This window comes from Anopheles merus, chromosome 3R, assembly GCF_017562075.2.
Source record: "Anopheles merus strain MAF chromosome 3R, AmerM5.1, whole genome shotgun sequence".
Lineage (NCBI taxonomy): Eukaryota > Metazoa > Arthropoda > Insecta > Diptera > Culicidae > Anopheles > Anopheles merus.
In genome coordinates, this window is record NC_054084.1 from 9617717 (window position 1) to 9642342 (window position 24626).

The window sequence follows — 24626 nt, forward strand, 5'->3', positions numbered from 1 at the left end:
GAAGCCAGCCGTAAAAGTTGTTTCCCAAAAGTCCAACGAAACCGTTACCGAAAACGTCACGGCACACGGGGAAAAGTTACGCTAGGTAACGGGATTGGGGTGGGTGAAAAAACGGTTACACGTAACAGAAGATCCGCTCAGACGGCAAAGAAACCGAGAGAGAGAGAGAGAGAGAGAAAGCGGAGGGAAGAAAAAAGCTACTGCCAACAAATTAGTATGAGTGTTGGCTCTTGACACACGTCAAAAACTTTTCTATTCACTCACTCCACTCCCCCCTCACCCCGCTTTTCCAGCGGTGATTTCCTTTTCCCTGCCTCGCCAGTGGGTGTCCGTTTAGGTTGAAGAAGGAAATTAAAAGCATTTTTACCGTTTCTACTACCCGACGCAGGCTGTGGAAAACGAGACGGAGGCGATCCCCGAGTGCGGCTGTCACTGTGAGAGAGACAATCGTTCGCTTTTGCTTTCCCGAATTTCGCCTGCCCTGGGTGAAAAAGAGAATTCGTGATGATTCCCGAAAACCTCCATTCCATTGCTGGATTTAGTTGCTAAATCGTTCTGCTTCTTCGAACCGTTCCTCTTTGATCCCAGGCAGGGTAATCGATTCCAGGTAGAGCCACACAGCCGAGCAGTGGAAGGCACCGTCCGACGGAGTAAAAAAGTTACCTAGAAGCACTCCGATTACACCCAGCTTTGATCGTTGCAATGGGAAAGTTGCAGAGAGCGCAACAAAAAACAGACATGATGACATGGTTCGGTTTGTGGTTTGGCGAAAAGTTTGATGTATCAGTTGCAGCTTCCGAGTACAGGAATCATTTACCACCACGCACCAATCGATCGGGTTTTACTTTGATGATTTACATTTCCCCACAGATGATACATCAAACTTTCAACGACTTTAAGGACACACACACACGCCAGGATACACACCAAAGAAAAACAAACCACATCCGGTCTGTCACCCATTTCACAGTCAGCGTTCGATAAACATCGCCGGAGAGTGATAGTTAAACCCGAACCGGCAGGCCCCCATCCCTGGGTTTATTCCAATCGGATTGTGACTGTTTGTGGAGGGCGGAGAAATAAAGGGAGGGATTCAACACTTCCCTCCTGTTTCTCTCCTTGCTCGCCAGCTACCCCTTTAGATGCTGCTCCTAGTCCCCCTCCGAGTGGGCGACCTTTACGACACCAACCCGGGGCGCCCCGGATGTGTATTAATCAACTGTCCCGCACGAATCACACATCGCATGGCGAGGGGAGCAGAAACAGAGAGATGAAGAAGGGTCGTGTGAGCTCCGGTTATTTTGATTTGGGTTGGCCCGACACACGCACACTCACGCGCGCAGCTGGACGAAAGCGATAAAAATCGAGACCCCTCGGGCCAAACCGGACTTTATGCATTCATGGACCATCGCCCTGGGCACCAAAGTGTTTTGGGGCAGCCGAAATATAAAATATGAGGTTACAAAACGATCATCATTTTTATGAGGCTCATCGAACCCGTAGCGAGGGAACGAGTCGGTGTTTCACGGTGTGATGGTTTGATATGGGAGCTCCACCCACAACAACAGCCCCTCCGGCACGCCAAGCATGCACAATATATAGTCGCAGCCGCACACACTAATGCTAAGACAATCAATTATATTGTTTTGAAAGTAAATGTCGCCCCCGTTTTCTGCTATAAACATGACAGCATCCGCTTATGTCATCTATAATAATACTGGTTCATGTTTTATTGGAAGTTATTTCCCGGTGCGCTTTTCCCGCGCTCACAGCTCTCTTTGCACAGTCTTTGCAGAAGCGTGTCACAGACCGGCACTTTGATGCCATTATGCAGATTTTCCCTTCATCACAAACGGTTCTAACATAGTTACCGCGAAACACACAGTTACATCTGCCACTCCTCGCGCTTTCAACATCAGCTTCAAAGACGTGCGCGTGCTCGGCGTGGGAACGTTCGCACGCAGACGCCGCCCGCTTCTTATCGAGAAAAGGCTAAATTAATACGAACACATTTCACTTCGTCACTCGTACCGAAGGCAACATTCGTCTTGGAATGTTTGTTCCGAAAACAATTTAGCACCCACCCCAGCCCAGAGTGGTGGTGATGTAGAAGAAAAAAATAAGATTTTTCCCCGAAACGAAACCCCGAGTCGGGATGCCATTTTCCCAGAAGGAGGTAAATGAAAACAAAAACCGCTCCCTTTGCCTGCGACACATAGCACGAAAAACAGCAACAACAACAACAACAACAGCCACAACAACCGCACCTTTCCGGAGCAGATTCAAATCGGTCGAAAAGACAAACAAACGCACACACACACACACACACACACACACACACGTGTTGAGGGCTTTGCTGATGTATAAAAGCATAACATCGTTGCGATAGAAAACACACCGTGCCACAAAAACCGACTCCTCCTTGTCCACTCCTTTTTTATTTCTATTTTTTTTGTGCTTGGTTTTGGACGAGGTGAGCTAGTGGAATTATGGCGTCGACCCGAAATGAATGTGAACATAAAACGCGGACAAGAGCCACGCGCGGAGCGACATACTTTTCCAGTGGGCGTTTTGTTAGTGTCACCGCACCGATGACTTGTCCCCGTAATGGAAAGGTGGACGGGGAAAGGGGGTGGAGGATAAAAGGTTGAAACATCCCCCTTGTGTGAGGGCGATCCAGCATCCCGGAGCTGATGACACACGAACGAGCAGCAGCGACGGTACACCACCGCAGCGAACGACGGCCACGGCGCAACCGGCGACAATGACGCTCGCTCCATCCACGCCCACATCAGCATACTTTTAGCTATTACAATTTACCGTAACACATCCTTCCCGCGCCGCGTTTTTCGTTCATTTCGTTTTCGCTATTAACATCCCGGGGGCGAACGGGAAACGGTTTTACCCCCCCAGCGAGCGCACAGACACGACCAGAGAGAGAGAGCGCGCAGTGACCGTAATGGATCGTGCCGATGGGCTGCTGCTCCGTGGGGCTGCAGATGCCCGCAAGCGATGCGCAAGGAACGAACCCGCAACGCCGCTGGTGAAGCTGCTAAAATTTATTTGATCAGCGTCAATTTAAGCCCAGGCCACACTTTGCGAACCGCCAGAACGTCACTGCCACTGCCGAAACCGGGCACCGGGCGTCTCCATCGAATCGGGAGTTCGGGTTGAAGTGGAGGAAAAAGCAAAAAAAATCCCCTTCCCCGTTGAAACCACGATTTTTTGACGGGGGAAAAAACGAAACCAGTGCCACCACGGTTTGGTAAGAAAAAAAAAAACGAATACCCCATCTTTACGAGCCTTGCGGTGAAATAAAAAATGAGTTCACCTTACCGCACAGCCGCGGCACACCCGAATGCGCAAAAGTGCAGGGTTCGTATGGATGGGATGAGGATGGCAAAATTAATTAAACTTAATTTCTACAGAATGTTTATCCAGGCCCGGAAAAAACATTAGATTTGCATAAAAATATTAAAAATAGCACAAAATATTAGTTTGATTTTTGAATGATATGAAATTAAGACACTTTGCTTTAAATGACTGATTGATAGGTCCATGTCAGGCATTACTCTGACGTCAGACACTAAGATCTTTGCTTAAGATCAGAAAAATCTTTTAAGATTCTATCGTGAAACATAAAATGTTAAAAGATAATAAATTATTGCAAAAAAATATGGAAAATAAAATCCTGAATCTGTCTGAAACTGTTTGTTCCAAAATGATTAAATTTAAATAAAGTAGCTTATAATTTCTTGATAGAATTTGAAGTTTTAATGGGTTGAAAAAAGTTGGAATGTGTTTTCAGGTGTGAAGGTGTAGCTTTAAAATTAATTTAATTTTATTATATTTTCAAAAATATCAAACCACCTGGATTTTGTATGGATGCCTTAGAGCCAAAATTTGGCGGCAAAGACTGTAAAGAGAACAAATACGTTGCCATAATGGAAAGCAAAATATAACCTTATCTGCGTTTTTTTCGCGACACTAGCTATCTCAAGCTATTGTGTAAATAGTATATTTTACATTTTACAAACAACATTTGAGTTCCAAAATGCAAACAAATGCTACCAAATAAGAAAGTAAGACGATTTGCTTCAAATGACCCTGTCAGAGACGAACCCTGTAAGAAGCAGAGCTAACAGCAAAAACAAAACACAAAATACCCCCACAACACTAAGAGCGCGACGAGATTGCTGTTTTGCATCCTCGGCCGTCAAATTTAGGCATTTTGGTTGACACTAAAACAGTTTGCCGCCCCGCATTGACTGTGAAAACCCATGAACGAGGGGGGGGGGGGGAGAAAAGCCAGCAAAAACACATAAAATACGACACACTGGCTCGGGACACACATAATGACTCCTCATTTGTATTGGATCCTCGCCTCCGCGCGACACGTGCACAAACACACGCTCGAACGCACAACCGTGGCCACCGCCACCGGTCGCTCCCATATACACACACACACACACACACCGTGGGGAATTTAAATTAATTTTACCACCATATCCTCTACCGAAAACTGGAACCAAGGGCAAAAAAAAAGAAACTCCACCCAAAACCCCGTAGTAGCATTCCATCCCCAATGCTCAACCAACCATCCAGCCCGTCAACGCGGGGAGACCCAGCGGAATGGAAAAAAAGAAAATCAAAGAATGAATGATGATAATGAAAATGCTCCTTCGCATAATAATGTGAGTTTTCGCACGACGGCGTCGACGACGACGACGAGTTGAGCCACGGGGCGAGTTGAGCGATCGTTCGCACCCGAAAAGAGTAACTAAACACCACGTTTGAAGCTGCCATCGGAGTGAAGAACCAACGAAAACCAATGCCAGAAAAGAAAAAAAGGTAGTCAGAGCGCTCCTGGACGGGAAAAACCTGGCAAAAGCATTCACCGCCCATCAGCAGCAGCATTCTTTCTTCCTCTCGGTCCCGGCGGTATCATTGATTCAAATGCCTTTTCTCCCCGATTCCCTCCGCACGCTCTTAACTAGTTCCCTCCAAACCCCTGTCCCGATCGTCCTTCATCTATCTTTCTTTTTTGCTGGTGATGCTGCTGCTGCCTGTGCTACATTTTCATCTTTACGATCCCATCGTGACGTTTTCTCGCCACACTGACCAACCGCCTCCATCGCGCAGCGTTTTCGCACTTTGTTGCCCCGCCCTTGTGGGTGGTGGGTGTTCGCCCGCTCGGACACATCCCTCGCCCAGCCACACAGACACACAAACAATTACACCTGATGGTTGTTGCTAAAATATTTCCCAAGCATTCCTCATCCCATTTTCGCCCATTCGCACTACTAGCGCTAGCGGGATTTTTGCCTTCTCCTCCTGGCTCTCCCCCCATTTCATCCCTTGGTTGTCTATTCGTGCCATCTGTTTTGCTTGAATCCGCTTAGCCGATTGTTCGCTTTGCTTTTTTTCACCTTCGCGCGAACCACAAAAGGACCATCGCAGAATGTCCATCACGTTCGTTGCTTATCACCTTTTCGGGAGGAGTGCAGTTGGGATGAGCTTTTCTTTCTTTCGTTTTGGTTGGTGTTTTGTCCAAATCCCAGCAACCTCTTGCCTGCAGAGCACTGCTTCTTCCCAAAGCTAGGGCCCCAAACCCCAAACGGAACAGTATGGTCGACCCCGATTTTCTGCCCGAAAACAAAGCGAATACGTAACAGACGGAAAGGAACATGGAGCCAAAACATTCCATCCTCTCTATTCATACCCACCCACTCTCTCTCTCTCTCTCCGTCCACCCAGTGCATGCCTGACCCGTTTTTACGATGCTTTTCTTTGGAGACTCGTGCGACTAGCGGCAACAACGACTCGCAGCATCAGCGAAAGACAAAACGTCCGAAAAGCTCTGTGAAATGGATACAAATTAATTTTCCCTGCCACGGGTTTCCCTTTTTTTGCCTCTCCATTGCTGCTAGTATGAACCTGGCAGCTCTGGCTCTGATTGAGACCATCCGTTTTTCCGGCCAGGTGAACACATCACAACCGGTGTTCCCGGTACAAGAAGCTCGCCCATCTGCTACAGTTGTTGCTGATGGCAACGTGCGCAGTTGCTTTGAAACTCTCTCTCTCTCTCTCTTTACCCCGTGGCACGTGATAAGCGTGCACACATAACAACAGAACGAACGAACAAAAAAAAAACACACGAATGCTCTCACTTAAAAGAGCTCCACTGCTTCACGAACTGGTTTCAGATTGTACGAAAATCAACCCACTGCTGCTGCGAATGCGAAAAATACAAATCGTTTGCGGTAAGCAACAACGAGCCAGAAGTACAGCCAAAAGTAGAAAAATGAGCTCCCTCACTGCTCGTACCCAGCAATAGCGAGGGAGCACCACTTTCTGCTTCAGCTCGAGTTTTGCAATCGAATCCTGAAGGACCGCCGGAATACGCCCATTTTAAGACTTTCGTCATCGTTGCGCCAAACTGCCCTCTCCCATGCTCCCCGTTCCTACCCCGTATGATAGAGTTTGTTGTTTAAGTGGCCTCTCTGCTTTATTGCGCTTGTTACATTGTGATTCTTTGCTTCGAAGCCCTGACGACGAACCTGGTGCTCCCCGGTGATCGCTCCCCTTTCTAACCCATCATCATCGCGAGAAGGGGGAAAAGAGAGGAAAATTGGAACCAAAGTACCAAGGTTTCGAGTGCCCTCTCCACTCAACCATATCGCTGAGAGGTCCCGTTCTTGATGGGAAGTGCATCGTTGAGTTGCGCGCTCTGCCTGTGTGTTTGTGTGTGTGTTGTTCTCCCGTAACAAAAAAAAGTCACCCCCAACATCGAGTTGAAGCCCAGAAATGCTGTGCAGAGAGTTTAAAGGAGAAAAATTAAATAAAAGTTGTTGATCCTTCACCACCAATAACAACAACAACAACAGCAAGCCGATGGAGCTCGTTTTTGTTCCCTCTTCTTCCTTTTTCTAATGTTTTATTCGAGTGCGTAAGTGTTGTGCTCGCCAGTTTGAAGATGGCAATTTCGAGCTTTTATTGGAGCACGCGCTGAGGGGCTAATAAATTTTGCCAAGCCAAGCAGTTGGCGCACGGTGCGGGTGGCGGTACGGACGCACGTCTAGTGACGGTGAATATGTATAACAAAAAAAACGCATCATTTAAGCACGCAAGCACGATCGGCGCCTGTACTGCTTGCAAAGATATAATCAACGTTTGCCTGTATGACGTGTTTTATTTTCTGTCTCTTTCTTTTTACGTAGCGGTTGAAGCGATCCGATAGCTTTGTAATTTGATGGCCAATAAAGCAAGGATTTATCGTTTGCGAAAGAAATATTTGCATACAAGTGACACCATTTTAAAGCTGTCGATCGTTTCGAAGCTTTTATTGCTTTCAAAGCAGCAAGTGCTGAGGCGGTCCCCGATGGTGTCGTGACAAGTACTTTGGTTTTTCACAACGCAGTTTATGAGTTCGAATCTAGTCTGAGTCGATTTTCATGCGGAGGTGTGTGTGTGTGTGTGTGTGTGTGTGTGTGTGTGTGTGTGTGTGTGTGTGTGTGTGTACTAGAACGATTTGACCTTGTTATGTTTAAATGTGTATTATCATCATGACGAAAAACAAATATTAAATATAAATTTCTGAAACAAATGACAAAGTACTCAAAAAAGCATGAATAAAAGGGGTACAATCCTCCATAAAACCTATGTCCTAACAAATTTAATTGTAAAAGCTTTCGAAACTTAATTCCGTTTCAATTTTAAACCTTTATATTTCACATCCATATCCGTATACATTGTGTTTTTGCCCTAATCATACCTCTTTTAACCATTGCGTCTCATTCTTCGCCTAAAAGCCCCCAAAACACACCACAGAAATGTTTGAGCCCAATTGTCCCCACCCAGCCAAGCCGCTTTACTGTAAATAATCGTATCACATAATTGTATCTTATACATTAAATATGGTGGTAGCTTGGCGCGAAGTACTTGCCCAAATACATACAACTTAACACCGAAAATAATGTATGTGTGTGTGTGTGTGTGTGTGTGTGTGTTATGTGACAACATAGAAAGTGAAACACAGTACCACAACAAACAAAAAAACAAGTCCACACTACCCTTCAGCTTTCTGAAAGCTGTACTTCCATTCTTTACGCCTATTACACACAGCTGGCAGCAAAAATAAGTACCTGCCCGGGGGCGTAAATCCGTCCTTTCAGGCTACAAGCTCCACAAAACACTCGCTGCCGATGAAGGAGGAGCTTGGAGGAGAAAGGTACAGGAGAGAGATAGCGAGAGAGCACGCACAAAACATGCCTCCCGGGACTAGCTGTGACGAATAACAGAACCATAAGTCAAACATAGAAATTAGGCAGCAATCAAGCGTTGCCAGTGCAACCACCATTTGAGGTACCTTTGGCCGGCGGTGTCGTTGTTTCCCGGCAACACTGCTTTCCCTTTCATTCCTCCCCACCAACGGGTCACCTTTAACCCGTGTCCAGTACTCTCTCACACACACACACCCCCGATCCCAGTTAAAGGTTACTTTGCCGGGACAAACTTTTTCTTCCGCCAGGTCCTGACTGACTGTGTGCGCACAGTGATTGCGTGGACGGAAGGATCCATGGGCATGTCTCAACCGAATACTTGACAGGGTTCAACTCGAGTTGGCAGGATAAAGGATCAACAGACACACACGCACGTACACGTCAACCCTCCCTCTAAATGCAAACATAACCTCTCGAAAAGAGAAAACAGTACAAATAGAAAAGGAAAAAAAACGCACTCATACTGATTCAACCTTCCCGGAATTGTTCCACTCGTCTCGGTTGCCAGGCTGCAGCCCACGAAGCCAGGTTCCCTGCGCACATACACACACACCCCGTGAAAGCATATGGATGAATTGGTTTCGGTGCTTCTTTCGGTGCGCGGCCTCGTGTTGGTACCGATTTTTGGCCTAGGCCCGAGCTGAATAATTAATCACGACCACCGGCCCGGAACGGTTGCTCTCCACTCGCCGGCAATAATGCCAGCAACGGCAGCAGCAGCAGCAACGGCACAGTCACCGGCAGGTTCCAACCACAGCGGAAGCAACACGCCCCGGCTAATCCGCACAAAACGCAACTTTGCTCGGATGCTTCTCCAATATTGCTCCAAAAATCCATTATTCATCGTTGTCTCGCAACAGTTTTAAGGTCGGCGAGGTTGGCGTTCGGCGAGTGGCACTCACTGGCTTGGCATTGGGGGGAAAAAAACGGGAGCGAGTCTGTGAGTTCAAATACCGAAAGGGCTTCAGGTTGGCGCAGAGGTCCATAACACACGTTCGTGACCTTTTCTGCATAAGCGAATCCGTAACCGCACCCTGCATCGGTCTGTCTCTCATCCCCACAAAACACCTACTTTTCGCTGATTCAAAATGAACAATGCAAATATGTGGTACTTCAGACACAAAAAGGCGAACAGGACCAACGTGGTTTGAGATGCAAATAAAAGCAAAAAAAAGAAAACAGAAAGCTCAACACACACAAAGATAAGAAAATGGAAAGGCAATCTTAATTCAAAGCTTTTCTTCTCAGACAGCGAAAGTAAAAAAAGGAACAATGGGGCAACAAACGGGTTCCGTTCCGATTTTTCCGACCCAGCTCCGAAGCAGCACCCCTTCCTCCCTCAAAGAGACAGATTTTCCATCACGCGAATGGTGCGCGAGGATTTTGTGCGATTGTGCCACCCGTCTTAATTAAGGTGTGTAGAGCCGAGACCTGTCCCTGTCATCGAGGAGAAATGTACTTTCGTGGAAGCACAAAAATGGACAAAACAAAAGCATCGAAAAACTCTCCCTTCAGCCCTCCACCAATCCAGCTGCAGCTGCTGCTGTATAAAAACACGAACCGTTAAAAGAAAAGTCGTGAAAGTGACAGAATAAACTGCCTTCAAGCGAAACAATTTTGTAAAGCGAAACGAGAAAATATCTCCCCACAAAAGACACAAAACAAAGCGAGCATTGAGAGTGGGAAGGAAGTGCTCGGAACGGCGTCGGCGGCATTTGAATTATGACTTGAAAAATTCATAAAGTCACCATTTTTTAAGCCACAAAGGGATCTTCCTTTCGTGTGGGATGGTGATGCCAAACGGTGTTCCACGCGCAGTTTACTGGAGAAAGCCTTTCCCATCCTTCCCCGATACGGGACCGATTTACGCGCCATTTGCCAATCGAAGGCTCGGCAGAAAAAAATCAAACCACAACGAGCTCGAGCTTGCTGCCAGCTGGCCGTCCGCCCAGCAGGAATAAATTCGTGACGGCAAATCTGCAAAAAAATCGAGGGAGAAAAAGTTGCAAATGCGGTGGTTACTTTCGTACTGCCAACAGCAAGAACGCACAGGTGTTGTGTACTGTGGTGCGGGAACAGTCTTACAGGAAATTGCTTAAAAGCGGCCCAAAGTATATCACATTACGACCGACACTGAAGGAATAAATGATGATTTTAATGTCAGCTTCGCGCAATGGAGGGCGCCATGGTAGTAGCAGCGTTGTAGATGAGATTTTCCCCAATAAGACACCGCCATCGAGGGGCAAATGCTTTAGCGGTAGAGAAAATTGTGTTTTACCGAAACGGCGTGGAGCAACAACCATGCCTCTTGGCCTTCTTCCTTTGTCTGGCAAGCGTTCCGAGAAACAATCAATGCCGACCAAACGCAGCGGAACTGTGATCTAAAATATCAGGTAATTCACGGTTTGATAACGGTGGCTGCAAATGGCATTACCACCTTTCCCACCCGCCACTGTAAGCCGGAAGAAAGCGGAAAGCGCAAAATTTAATGATCGAAATGAAGCCGGATTTGGAAGAAAGCAGCGGGCCTGCCAATTCGTTAATCGACTGATAAAAGTTAATTTCCCGGAAAGTCCATAAATATTTGCATAAAATAGAACGATTTGACGCAACGCCGGGGAACGGCCCACCATCGGGTGTCATGGCAAATGGCGAGATGTTTTAGTGTTCCTGTCACTCTTTATCGTCTGCTGACTTGTTCAAGTTGACAAGTGCGAGCAGTGTACTTGCGCGGTACGTGGTAAGATGAGCTCACCGTTTTCCACACCACATAAAAGAACGATGCGTCTTTCTCGCTTTTGCGATAGCTAGCGCACACACACATACTTTGCCGACAATTATCATTCCCCCGCTTGACAGTTATTGCCATCGGGGCAATCGTGCTCATATATTTTGTTCCCCGGCTGGCGAGGCCAGGTGCCAGGTGGCGGGCAACTTTTGGAGCAGCCTCCGCCCTATTGTCGGAAAGCACACGAGGACACATGTCTCGCAGGAACGACACAACGGAGGCTGCAATACGCTCGCAGTTGAAATCGAATTTCCGCCCACCGGGAAGAACTGATATGACCTCCTATATGGGTGTGTTGGGTGTATGTATGTGTGTGTGTACAAGACGAAAGCACGAAAAATAAAAACGACTCCACAACGAAACACATTTAACGAAACTTTTGCGAACTCCCCCGAGAAGAGATGCTGTGGCAGGATGAGCCTACGGGCAGGGCGAATTTTGTGACATTAAAATTGTCCTGGGATGGGCTCCCACACCTCGCCACATAAGAAACCACCTCAAATGAGGTTCCGGTCAGCTGGAGCGACAACAAACCGACATCCGGTAAAAGTTAGTCCGAAACGGAGCGCTTCCGGAAGGCCTCCTCGGGCGGCACCAGTGGACTCCCGGGGAAACGTGGCCAAACCAACAACAAAAAAAAGACGGGAAGTCTCCGTTTTGTGGCCTCCCGTTACAAATCGGCTAGGGCTTAAGGCCCGGCAGGCCCAGCAGGGGAACTTCCTCCGACGACGGAAATGGATGGAAGTAGATAGAAAAAAGAGCAAAAACGCACACGCACACACGATGAACTCATAACCGTCGTCTTGGTGAAAGCTGTAACCGGAACGAGAACGCCCATCACGGTGAGAGTTTGATCGACTCCACTCGTGGCATGGCAGCGCAAAACCATGTCAGGTTCATTTGTTCACCGCTGGAGTGCGGCATCCTCTGCACATATGTGTGCTTTGTGCAAACACACACACAAACTCTCGCACACATTCATACAGGATATTACCATCACCGCAATCCTCGGGAGGAGACGATATTCGCACAAAATTGAATTTTAGTTTCCTCCCTTTAGCATCTCCCAGCCGGAGGAATCACACACAGAGAGCAGCGCCATTGTGAAGGAAAACATCGATCCGGGTGACGCAGAATGTCGGTATATGTCGAACCTGGGTACACAATGATCAACAAAAGCTTCTCCAGTTCTTTTTTGTTGTTGTGTCAGTGTGCATCCCATTCCACTGTGTGAGGAAAGCGGAGGGAAGACAGTTATGTGGGAATATGCCTTCCGCCGCTTTTCCAGGAAACTAACGGCCAAAGAAACGAGGGAAAGGAGGACACCCATATCCGTCAAACTGTTTCTTCGGTGCATGTCTCGCTCCCGCCAGTTAAAGGCAACTCGATTATGGAAATGTCACGTCGTGCACCACTACCTACACGACCACCACTACCACGCCACAGCGTGACGTGGATTTGAAGCTGTCTCGTCAAAAAAAAAAACGAAAAGCCGGCTCAGTCCGCGCGGCCCTAGATGATTGTGCTGCAGTAGCCAGAGCAGGGCGGTAGGCAGAGCAGAGGGAGAGGCAGTGTGAGATTTCACACTGTTTCTGATAGCTTTCCGGTTCCGCCCCCGTTCCCTGCCGCCACCGAAGTTGGCCGGCAAGTGGCAGGCTTAAGCAACGGCGGCCCAAAGTACCTACTATCATCATGTTACTTCTCGCTCAAATTTTCCTCTTCCGAAACGTCTCACATCATCAACCGAAGCTGATGGAACACACACAGACACCCCCAGCGCCTGGTGAAGGAAATCACAATCCCTCCCGCTGCTACGGTATGGCCCAAGTACACGGAACGGGTGAAACGAGGGATGATCGAGGCGAAGGGGGTCGCCACAGGATACGGACTGGTGACGGATGATGGAGAGCGCGCGCAAAGGAAAATCTTACCACGAGCAAATACGTGCCCCGACTTACACAAAATGTACACACACACACACACACACACAGGACAGGCATACACAGCGATTCGCATTTCCCGACCGTAGATGAAATTACGGCGAATCGGTCGTAGCAACAAAAGCTGCGTGATTTTTTAACTTGACAGTGACAGAGACGTCATCACACGCGGAGGGCGAAGGAAGGGACCGCTGTGAAACACCTACCGGATGTTACGGTTCTTTTCCTTTTTTTGCCTGATTTGGAAACAGCACAAAACAACGCTCTTTGCCGCGTTTGCCCGGACTACCAACCAGGCAAATCGGAGCCGAAGCGAAACGATAGCGCGAGGAAGTGCACTGTGCGAGCACATTGTTACCAGCACTCGAATCAAAATTGCATTCAGCTCCGTCTTTTCATGCGAATTCAACACAACCGAGACGTTCGCCGAAAAACACTCAAGATGTGTACGGGAGCGTCGCTGAATACACGTGATTCGTGCAACCCTTCGAAGCTTCATAATCTAGGGATGGAATAGGGTACAGGGGAAGGTTTGTTCTTTTTTGTTGGACTCGCAGCACTTAGTTTCCGCGACAATAGGAGGATAAATGAATAGCGATCGCTATCAGAAAAGTTTTTTTGTATAGGAACATTTAAAGCATCTCAAGGCTTGTTGTTGGATCTATCCATATGCGCGGTTTTTAGTACAACCAAGGATAGATATCAAATCCCATAGGGAAGAACTCAAATATAAGTTGAAGAGTCTCCTAATAAGATTTTTCATTTCCAGGGAAATAATAAAAACCTGATAAGAAAATCCGTATAAGAGCCAGAATTCTCCAAAAATCGGTTTACTGTTCTTTTCACAGAAATGGAAGTTCACAGTTAAGCTTTATTGAATCACAGCTCTGTTTTGATTGTCTACATGTTTAGCGAGCTCCTAAAATAAGCTCCACAAGGCTACCAGGGGAACTATAGTCTTGTTTGCATAGCATGACTTATCCAGGTACTGAAGAATTGGTGCCATATTATACCTATAATAGGTCGTTTTTGGTATTTGATAAAAAAAGACATTTTTAACCTGAATTATACCAACAAATTTTCCCAGGACAACAATGAATAGTATCAAACAATCAAAACTCTGAAATAAGCTTACAAGAACGTATAAAACGAACAATATTCTAATATCTACTGCTACTTCTTCTTTGGCACAACAACCGCTGTCGATGAAGGCCTGCCTGTACCCACTAGTGAAGTGAGCTTGGCTTTCTTTGACTTATTGTTACCATAGCAGGATAGTCAAGTCCTACGTATGGGGGAACGGTCTATTCGGGGCTTGAACCCATGACGGGCATGTTGTTACGTTGTTCGAGTTGACGACTGTACCACCAGACCGGCCCTTCTTTAGTATATTAATATTCTAATATATGGAGCGAAACGGCTCATGTTACCGAACAACACTCATTTCCTTTCCAAAAGTTGTAAACGGTTGTAAACGCTTGTGCAGCTAACCACATGCAGAACGACGCATCGTCGTGCAATCATTTTTAAGTGGTCAATTTTCCGTCAAAAATACCCAATATCGCACCCCATACATAACCATCGGTCGCAGTGCTGTCGTGCTGTTTATTATCCCACACAAGAAACAAAAGCCGGCGAAAAGCCAATCCCTTATATCCTTCACAACAATCAACCATACCACTCTTCCCCTTGCGCTTCCCTAATCAAGCTTGTTTGACACGTTCTGACACACTCTGATTCAGTGTATGTGTATGTTACGATAAAAGCGGAGAACGTTCTTCCTTCAAAAGAACTCGATAACATATGTTCGCGAACTCAGCGCAAAACCTCACCGGATCGTATTGGAAGCGTTCTTGTTTTGCTTTGAATGTTTTTTTTCTACTCAATCTTCTTTGTACTATCAGCGAAACTGTTTGCGATCGAAATGACTCTCCAACTGTCGCGCAGCACTCGCGTAACTGGCGCGCTGGGTGGGAGTGCGGAACCGAAACTGTTTTCATAAAATTTTATCTAAATCCTTCCCCCGAAACGACAGCATGCGCCAAAGCACACAGTAAAAAATCACTACGCATAGCGCTGCTGCTGCGCCGGCATTGTTTCTCGCAGCGCACCGGGCGAGCGCGTGAAGCGAAGCAAACCGGGAAACGACACCAGCCACATTCCCCACGGCGAGTTGTGTTCGTCGAGCAGGTTGGGTAATGCGATACGCGCCAACGTTTTGATACCGAGGGCACCGAAAAACAAACACGGCAAAGAATTACACACTACCAAAGCTGCTAAAGATATACCACCGTCAGTCACCGTCTTCCGAACTGCCTTAGCCAGCCAGTTACACCTTCGGAGGCTGATGATGGTGGTAGTGATGCTGCAAAAATAAAATCACATCACCAAACCTCCCCCCCCCCTCTGTCGAAACATTTCTAATCACAAAAGACTCCCTAATATACTCAAACCTCCCTCTCCAAGCACAAAGGATTTTAAACAAAAAAGAAGCGAAACTTCCGCCTCCAGTCGCACACGACCGTAATTGAAAAGTCTTCAGCGCATTGAGCGCCCCCCCCCCCCCCTTCCCGGCCGCCCATAAAGCAAACAAAATGGTAGTCGGGCACCAAAAGCGCCGGGTATAGGCGGAATTGTACCATTAATTTTCACTTCGGTAAGCTTTCAGGAGCGGACGAGGGCGAGTACCTGGGCCGTTTTATGAGACACCATGTCCCTACCGTACCGTATCCAAAATACACCCTGTACCCTCCTCTAGCTTCTCGTATCATTTTCCGCAGTGTACAGCCGCACTATCTGGCGCAGTCACGAGACGCGCACGGGCGCCGCTCGCTCGTTCGTGCGGTAACGAACGCGCGGCTGTTAAATGAGGCAAAATTGAGGTATAGTGGTGGAAATTATGGGCAAAATTAAAATTATCGATTTTTTGACACCGATTTTCTGCGCGCTGTTCGGGTGGGCTGCTGTCTTCCGGGGTGTCTTTGGAAGTCTTTGGAAATCTTGGCGTATTGTTACTGCCATAGAGAGCATTCAATTCTTGCTTGCCAGCCTGTAAAGACCATGTAATAGCGTAACAAGTAGCGCTGTTAGTGGTGTATATGTGTCCAGGGCTTTATTCCAGCAAAATGCCAACAAAATCGCCTGGAAAGGAGAAAAGGCACATTATTTCAGAAATGGGGAAATGATTCGGAATCCAACCCCGAAGGAAAGGTATTTTTTGTTGCAGTCCAATCAGCCCAGTCCACCGATGCCGGGGCTCCTTCCCAAAAGCCTCTCCCTCCACAATGAGCACACACTCAAACACATCTGCCCATACATCTTTGCGCGGTTGATAGCTTCAACCAGCCGGAAAAGTAAGCGCTCAGGTCACAGGCTCCAATGCACACGCCGTACGCCCGCACGGAGATCGACGGTAACGAGTGTTCGAACGTCGACCATCAAATAGGCACACCGGGGCCCTGGAATTGGCACGTTCGAACGAATTCCGAGGGCGGTGGAATAAGTGGTAGAAAAAATAGCACTGGTCCCGAAAGAAAAAAAAAACGCGCCACCCAAAAACCCTGGCAGCCGCTCAAGAATGTCACCGGGAAATGAGGCGAAGAAAATAAAATTCCAGCTCCAAGACGTCGTTGCCGTCCTGTTCCAGGAAGGTTTTCGTGGTCTTTCACCCATCCCCAGAGACGAGCTTGAAATAAGGCCAACCGACGCGGAGGGCGGGTGGTCGAAGAATGATACATGTTCCTATGAGCCAGCGCGCTAAAAGAATCACGGTACGAAGCTCTAGCTCTCTCTCTCTATCTCTCCTCTACCGAGGCTCCAAATCGCGACCGGAACGGCACATACAAAGTCCGTGAGGCAGCCAAGAGGCAATATCTAATTTCGACTTGATTTTTCGCATTCGTTAGTGGCCCCCCAAAATCCCACGACATCCCGCGCCAGAGCGTCCAATGCTGCTTCGACTGCTGCTGCTGCTGCTGACGTGTCAATTTTCTGTTTATTTATTTCGGTAAATAAGTTTATGGTGCACGCGAAACGAGAACGAAACACCCAAGATCATCATTATCATCTTCATCTTGTGCTCTACCGGCAACGACCGGCTTATCCCTCCCAGGGGCGGGACACGGTGCGCAAAGATTTGGCTAAAACGGTATCAATTTCGGACCAACGACACCACCAACACTCCGGCCTCTGCCATCCTCAGCAAAGTGCGATTCTATCCGCTTCCCAAGAAAGCGCAAGCGAAAAAAAAGCACCCCCCGCCCTAGAAAAGCCGGGACGGAATTGGAACGCTTTGAAATGAACATGATTTCGTATCGTTTCCCCCAGCGGTTCCATCCACTCCCGCTCATCGTGCGACAAGCTTTGTTCGTTTGTCTTAATGTCAAACAATCAAGTCCATCCGGGGCTGATCCTTCGGGGTTGTTGTTGCTGTTTTTGTTGTTGGCGGACAAAAACTCGGTCCGTCGCCAACGCTGAAGTGTCGTCTCGCTAGCTGTTCGTGCTCAAGCAAGCAAACGATACCCGCCGTAGCAGCACCCAGCACCCCGGCAAGACGTCAAGAGATAGGCGCATGCAGGCGCACCAGCCCAGCTACTTACCGGCGTCGAAATCATGGACGTAGTAACGATTCCGGTGGGAAATATTAGGGCCAACGATGTGCCGCTTCGCCCGCAGGAAGAGGTTATTATTCCCCAGATGGTCGGAATGTCCATGTGTGCTCACGACGTAGTCGATGTCGTCCGGATGCAGCTGATGCTCCTGCAGTCCTGTGTGTTGTGTTGCCCCGTCCGCGAACGCATTTATCATCGGATGAAGGAAAAGATAAAGAGAAGAGAAGAGAGAGAGAAAAACCAGTACATGAAAACACATCAGCTCCATAAGTTCGAGACAGTTTTTTTTTCTTGTTTTGGAAGTACACACACACACACACGACAGACGGGTTGGCGTGACGAAATTGGACACCGAGCACAGTGACAGATGGAGCAGCGCAAGGAGATGTACTTTGTGTACACACGAAACCCCTTTTTGTGCATCGTCACTCAAGGAGACATGCAGCAACCAAACAACAAAAAGACCTCCAAGACAGCTTCTGAATGCTTTGCTTCTCGCCTTTCCGGTTCAGCATAATTGCTCTCTGTCCGGGCGCTTCGTTTGATGATGCATCATCAGCCGACACATGTGATATGTGATACAGAGACCACATCGGCATGGGTGGGACGGTGGTTGACGTGTGTACACCAAGAAGTAGGTTTCCTGCAATCTTCCTGCAAAACCAAAAATGCAAAAAGAAACCACTAACCCCGGTTCCTTCTGAAAAGCATGCCATCACCTCCAGCATAACAAATCTTCATTCGGGACCCGTTCGCTATTGATTTTCCCGTTCCGAGGCAACACCAACCAACCGACAACGCCTTCCGGAGCACTCTCTCTCTCTCTCTCTGTCTCTCTGGAGCACCACAGGCTCTTCCAGGCCTTTATGCGTTTGCCGAAAGGATGGGGTTTTATCACCTTCCCGACCCAGTAGTACCTACCCAGTACCGAGAGCAAAGCGAATCGTTCGATTATGAACCCACGTGTTAGCTCCTACCAGCAACGATCCCTCCCTCCTACTCCTTACCCTCTTTGATCCAACCAGCAGCACATCCCCTGCAGGCCAACACACGAAGTTTAGGTGTCGGGCGAAGAAGAACAAACAACAAAAGCGCATAAATCGCACAATTGCCGTATCGTGCACACGTTGCCACCAACCTTCTCTCTTGCTCTCTCTCTCTCTCTCTCTGTCTCTCGCTCCCCAGTTTTTTTATTACCTTCTCCCCATCTCCACAAAATGCCACACCAGGAAAACCAGGGTGGGATAAAAAGGGAAGCAAAGCTACCACAGGGCGGCATTTTCCAATGCTGCGAATGTCTTCGGTGGTCACGTATCCGTCCGGGCTTCGCAGATTACGGTCCTCGGGTTTTACGGACCTTTCCGTTTCAGCGTGTATGTGTGCGAAATAACACCGTACACAATCCTTCTCCCCCGTACGCTCTTCTCTACCTCTTTCTTGGTTCCTTCCATACGGTTTCGTTCCTTGGCTTATGATAATCAATAACTACATTCATCTCCTGATTCACCACTTAGTTAGGGTAAAGCCCTGCGCCTTTAGTACACACGGGGTACACTGCTGCGGTGGCTGCAGTTTCCACAGTTCCCGTTTCACACACAAACACACACACCAACACGGACAAAGGACCTGCCACTCACACGGCCAGCGGTGTTGCCATCGCTTCAGAAAGGCCTAAAACATCGACCCACCTCAGTGTGTATGCTAGTGTTGTTCACTCACCCATACACACAGGACGGGTCCGCCCGACACAGCTTCCGGGTTTACCGCACACAGTAATACACACCACCGGCACAAGCGACAATGGGAAGGACGACGACGACGAACACGAACGACGGCACCCACCCAGCCGGTTCTTCGTGAGTGCTTCGTGGCACACAGGAGGCGCCGCATTTCAATGCCCGATGACCCCCGATGTTGTGGTTTTGCAGCCGTGTGCACAGCACTGGAATCGGTCACGAGGTTTTTGCCATCCCCCTTCTCTCTCTCTCTCACTTCTTCTTCACACTCCACACTCTACACAACTGCCTTTTCTCCAACAGGCCAATAAACTAGCCACAGCAGTGGCAGATCGACCCCCCGGCTCTTCGAAACTCCTAGCAAAGCTTCTCCCAAAGCCGGATCCGGATCCGGAGTGAGCTTACCGCTGGGGCTCCAGGCCGGGGAGACACAACCAGGTAACAAAAGGTAGCCCGGGATGCGAAAATTGAATGAAGATATAGAAATGAAAAACGTAAGCCTCACAAATCCTGATAATCGGACATCAAAAGGGATTAGACGGTGTCTCGAGAAACTGGTAAGTTAGCATCGAAGCGGAGTGGAGTGTTCTTAGATGCTACGATCATGTTCTTCCTACTCCGCTGTTCGGTACAATCTGCAACATAAAAACATCAAATTAAAATTATCGATCAAAGAAGCAACCTGAACAAGCGGCAGTGGTGGAGAGGCCTGAACCTGGACCTGCTGGCAGCTGCTTTTATTGGTTGTAACTGACGTGCTCAAGAAGGTGCTTCTTCAGCTACCGAGGTGGGATGGCAGCATTTGCATACCTTTCTCTACACAACTTTTCAACTCGAGCAAGCGTTCAAGTTCTGTTTTGCCTGACGGAGAGGACGGCCGCCGAAGAGATTACAAACTCGCCCCGTGGGCAGGATCGTCGAATGTTTCGAACATCTTTCGCAACCATAAATAAAGATAGCATGGAAGGGAAGCATCGGTGTTTCTTGCCTGTTGGTACCGCCGCTTTAACGGATAAGCAAAAAGTATTGCACAACAATATTCATACGCCTTGTTTCACTTTAATGCGTGTTTTTGCCTCGGTCCCCGTCCGTACCGTCTTATGAAGCAGTCAATTCTCCTCCTTGCCCACACGCTGCAACAACGGACACTGAGCACGGACGATGAATATTCATCAACATTTCATACTTTACCGCAAAAACCGAATGCTCGGTGCTCATTTTCGCAAAGCAGCGCCCCATCGCTCTTCGCCCGGTTTCTACGGCCGAGTAGATTATTCAAATCGGCATCCCATGCATCCCCATTACACTGACTACACGGGGCACTTCACGGCGGCGTACACACCCGGCGGGGGCCACACCGAAAATACAAGTGGAAAATGATTTAGAAAAGCAAAAAAAAGGAGAGCAGACACAAGCATCCAACAGCATCCAAATGGTGCAGATTCGCCGTATCGTGCTATCTAGAACGGCCTACAACCACACCAAGCACAGTTAGTACAACAGATTAGAATCGCCTGGCCCTGGCGCATGAACTTTCGCACTGCCGAATGGCGAATAGCACACACACACGCCGGAGCGAGGTGAGAGACGTAGGGAGCAAAACTTTCCCCGAGCAACCGTTTGCTAAAACCACTTTATGAAAACTACCAAACTAAAGTCCGTCTGCAGGCAGCAGTGCGCACTCTTGCCCCGGTTCCGGAAGCGGAAGTACCGGCGGAAGGTTACACTCTTCTGCCTCCCCCCCCCTCCCCTCTCAAGAGCCCCGAAAAATGAACTGACCCCAGCAAGTCGTTCCACCCGGTTAATTGTGGTAACGATTCTCCGCTTCTGCCCGGGCCCGGGGAGCGAACGATAAAAGGAGGAAGAAAAGTTTTCCACCGGATACTCGCGCGAATCCGATTTCGATGTGCAAAATCGACCGGTTGGGGTGGGGTGGGATAGGTTAATCCTCGTTTTGGCTTGATTGGCATCATTATGAAGTTTGCGAGGGATAGAGACAGAGCGTTATGTACAGAACGCGAGCGATAGAGAGAGAGAGCGCGACAGAGTTATTAGACTCCAACTCAGAATTGACAATCGATGGCATGGTTCGCGAACTGTGCGCCGCGAATGCCGAAATAATTTGCTTCCACATTCCCACCGCACAAGCACACACACACACAGTTTAGCTTAACTTTATATCGATTCCATTCTCGATTCCGGTACACACTGTTCCTCGCTGCTGTTTGGAAACAACTTCCTCATTTCGGTATGCGGCGCTGTTTGGCTGTTCCAAAAGTCCAAACCAACTTTTAGCGCTTATTTACATAACCTTCCTTCCCCTAGGGGGGGTTTCAGGTTTTTGTCGTGAATGATTAATGTTTCATGTTCAATGTACAAGTTTCTCTTTTCTCGCTTTGTTTCTATGAGCGCGCTTTGTCGTCTCTTCATTTCCGTGCTCCATGCACTTCATCTCACTCGTTCCCTCACACTTTCATTAATGAAATTCATCAATCAGCTCTTTCAGCTCTTTTTCATGTGCAATTATTTCCAATTTTTTGGTTGTTGTGTGCCTCCCGCCCCCACCAAACCACCGTTGCGCGTCTGGCACAAAAATTGCAAAGTCAAACGCAAACAATTCGACAAAATCAATCCGGCAAGATCAATTTATTTCGCCGCGGAGCAAATCATGCTCCCGGTGTGCTTGCACACACACACACACACATACACCACACCGTGTTGTGTGCCGTGAAAATATCGCAATCAATTGTGAACTCGCGCGCCGCTAGAGCGCCAGAAGAGCGCACACAGCAGCTTCCGGTTTGCCCGTTCTGGGGGGAAATGGAAATGAAAAAACTTTCTAAATTAGTTTCACCTTCCCCAATTCTTCTCTTTTTGTGTTTTTTTTTTATTGTACTGTAGAGCAACTTTTTTACTAAACTACTGTTTGAGTTTTTTTCAGCTAAATCGTCGTCGGTCATACGACGAACAGTTTGTGAAGGGGGAGAGTGAACAAAAAAGGGAAAAAACGAGATCTGTGAACACAAAATAAATGAACCAAACGGAATTGTTTTTGAGATATCGTTCAACTTGACTGGACTGGCTGGTTCGCAATCGATGGTATTTCATAGTTATTGGGTGGACAAACGAGTGAGGAAGGTTAAAAGAAGTGATTGAACCCAAATTAAACACATTCAAAGTATCTCTATAAAGTCATTTTCAAGTTGTATTTTTGCAAAATGTGCCATGAGCCCTGTACCATGCGAATGCGCCTGAAGGTATGCAATCTTGAAAATCTAATCCCAGATAAGAAAAATCCTGTAACATCGGTCAGCACTAACAATAACGGATTGATATCATCTAGTAAGTCCCTTAAAACAACTGCCGAAACCTTAATTTTATAGTAAACCTGGATACCAAAAACCTGAAAAGAACGGTCAAGATAAGATTTGAACGTATGTCGTTCGTTGTGATGCATCCAGCAGTTTGCCACGGCACTATGAGATCATTCCCAGATTCAATGCGTAAAAAGCGCACTTAAAAACTTGACTTTTCGATTTATTGCCTCTTGAACTGGCTTTATTGGCTGTTTGAACACCAAAAGTTCATTGCGGTCAAAGTTCGGGAACTTTCTCGCAACCCCAATGCACCCGCTTCTATTCCACCCGTCCGGGCAGTGGCGAACAATTCCAAATCCAACATTCAATCGCCCGGTTGGCAATAATATTTCGCCCGCCTTTCTCATTCGCAACTCATCCCGCGACGGCACATCGATTGGAAAAGAAACCATTTGCAAAACTTTCTTTTCCAAAGCACCCCTACCCACCTTTCCGGCCAGACAAATGGAAGAAAATGGGGAGAAAACGAACCAACCCATACCGTGCTGCACCCATCCTCGCGAGCAAACAGCAGTTCGCGTTCTGCCCGGCACGAACGAAACCACGGCAAACCATTCAAATGACCACCGTCATCGGGTGGCCAAAGCCCGTGCACCCCGTGCCAAGGGTGTGTTTGTGTGCGCGTGTGGCCGTTTGTTCGTTGCGGTATGTTAAGAAACGAAGCGAGCCTGGAGAACACAACACAACACAACGCACCCCAAACGCGCAAAACGACAAAAGCTTAATCAAAAGTTCACCGCTGGCAAGCTGACTCCCGGTGCTGCCCGGTCCGTTTTGTTTGGAGTCCGAAGGAGAAAAGAAAGGGGGTGGTAGGAGTTTTCTAAAACTGTACCGTATCAGCGACTGGTGCTGCTGCTGCTGCTGAATGTTTTCCGTTTGCGTTTGTTGTTGGCTGTTTGTTGGACGAACGCTACGGAACGCTGCAGAACTTCTTGCTCGTCATTGCGTGCTTTTCCGATGTTTCACCTCGTTCCGGAAATGTTCGCAAGCTCGCAACACACACACCAGAGTAGCAGGGGTTTTTGTTTTCCAACCCTCGTTTGAATGTTTTATTCCAGGCGGTACACGGGCACGGGCACGGCATTCCCACCATTTGCTGCCACTCCCGTCGGCGACTGTGTCTTACAGCCACGGTGGCGCGCTCTAACTACTTACGATAGTGTTTTCCCCACTAACAAAAGCTTCCTTTAGACGGTTCACACACACACACACACAAAGGTCCAACCCCTTCGCATTTCCTTTCCATTCCCGGTGCTTGCCTTGTGAGTGACAAGAATTGATTGGTTTGCGGGAAGCAGCAAACGAACCTGTGTGCGAAAATCACCACACTTTGCCATTCTCACTGCCAAGAAGAAGGGGAAGGGTAGTATCACCTCTTTTTAGAAGTTTTCACCCGCCATTCGGAACCGTTTTGTGATTTGTGAAGCCGGAGGGACGAAGAAACTATTTCAAACAGTTGTCTTCGGGTCCCCCCCGGGTCCGCCCGCTCCATCGCTCCCGCGGGAACATCACGTCGAACATGGAAAACTTGCTCCTGCTGCTTGGGGCTGCTTTCCAAACCTTCCTACACCCAGTCAATCGTTTATTCTGCTCCGTGGCTTTGTGCGTGTGTTTGTGTGTGTATGTGTGTGTGTGTGTCACGCGTGCTTGAATGCGACGCTTCGTACAACAAACAGCGTCGCCATCATTACCATCGTAATGGCGAAAGGATTCGACAGGCAGGCAGGCAGACGAACAAGAAAAAGAACGTCTTCTGTGCGACACAACATACCCAAAGCACGAGTCAATGGAAGTAGTAAATGCGCATTGAAGTACAAGGGAGTTGGGGGGGGGGTGGGGGGTACAAAACAGCACTGGAAGGACCGAAAGGATATTGAGCCATTTTTGTATCAG

General features: G+C 48.0%; 1 protein-coding gene across 1 annotated transcript in view; it reads right to left on the minus strand.

Annotated features, from left to right (window-relative positions):
• The window catches only part of LOC121595210 (metallo-beta-lactamase domain-containing protein 1), a 93674-nt gene that overhangs the window by 36792 nt on the left and 32256 nt on the right, over positions 1 to 24626 (minus strand). Inside the window, exon 4 of the mRNA XM_041918984.1 lies at positions 17609 to 17776. Coding sequence (XP_041774918.1) covers positions 17609 to 17776 — 168 coding nt within the window. The remainder of the gene's footprint in view (positions 1 to 17608; positions 17777 to 24626) is intronic.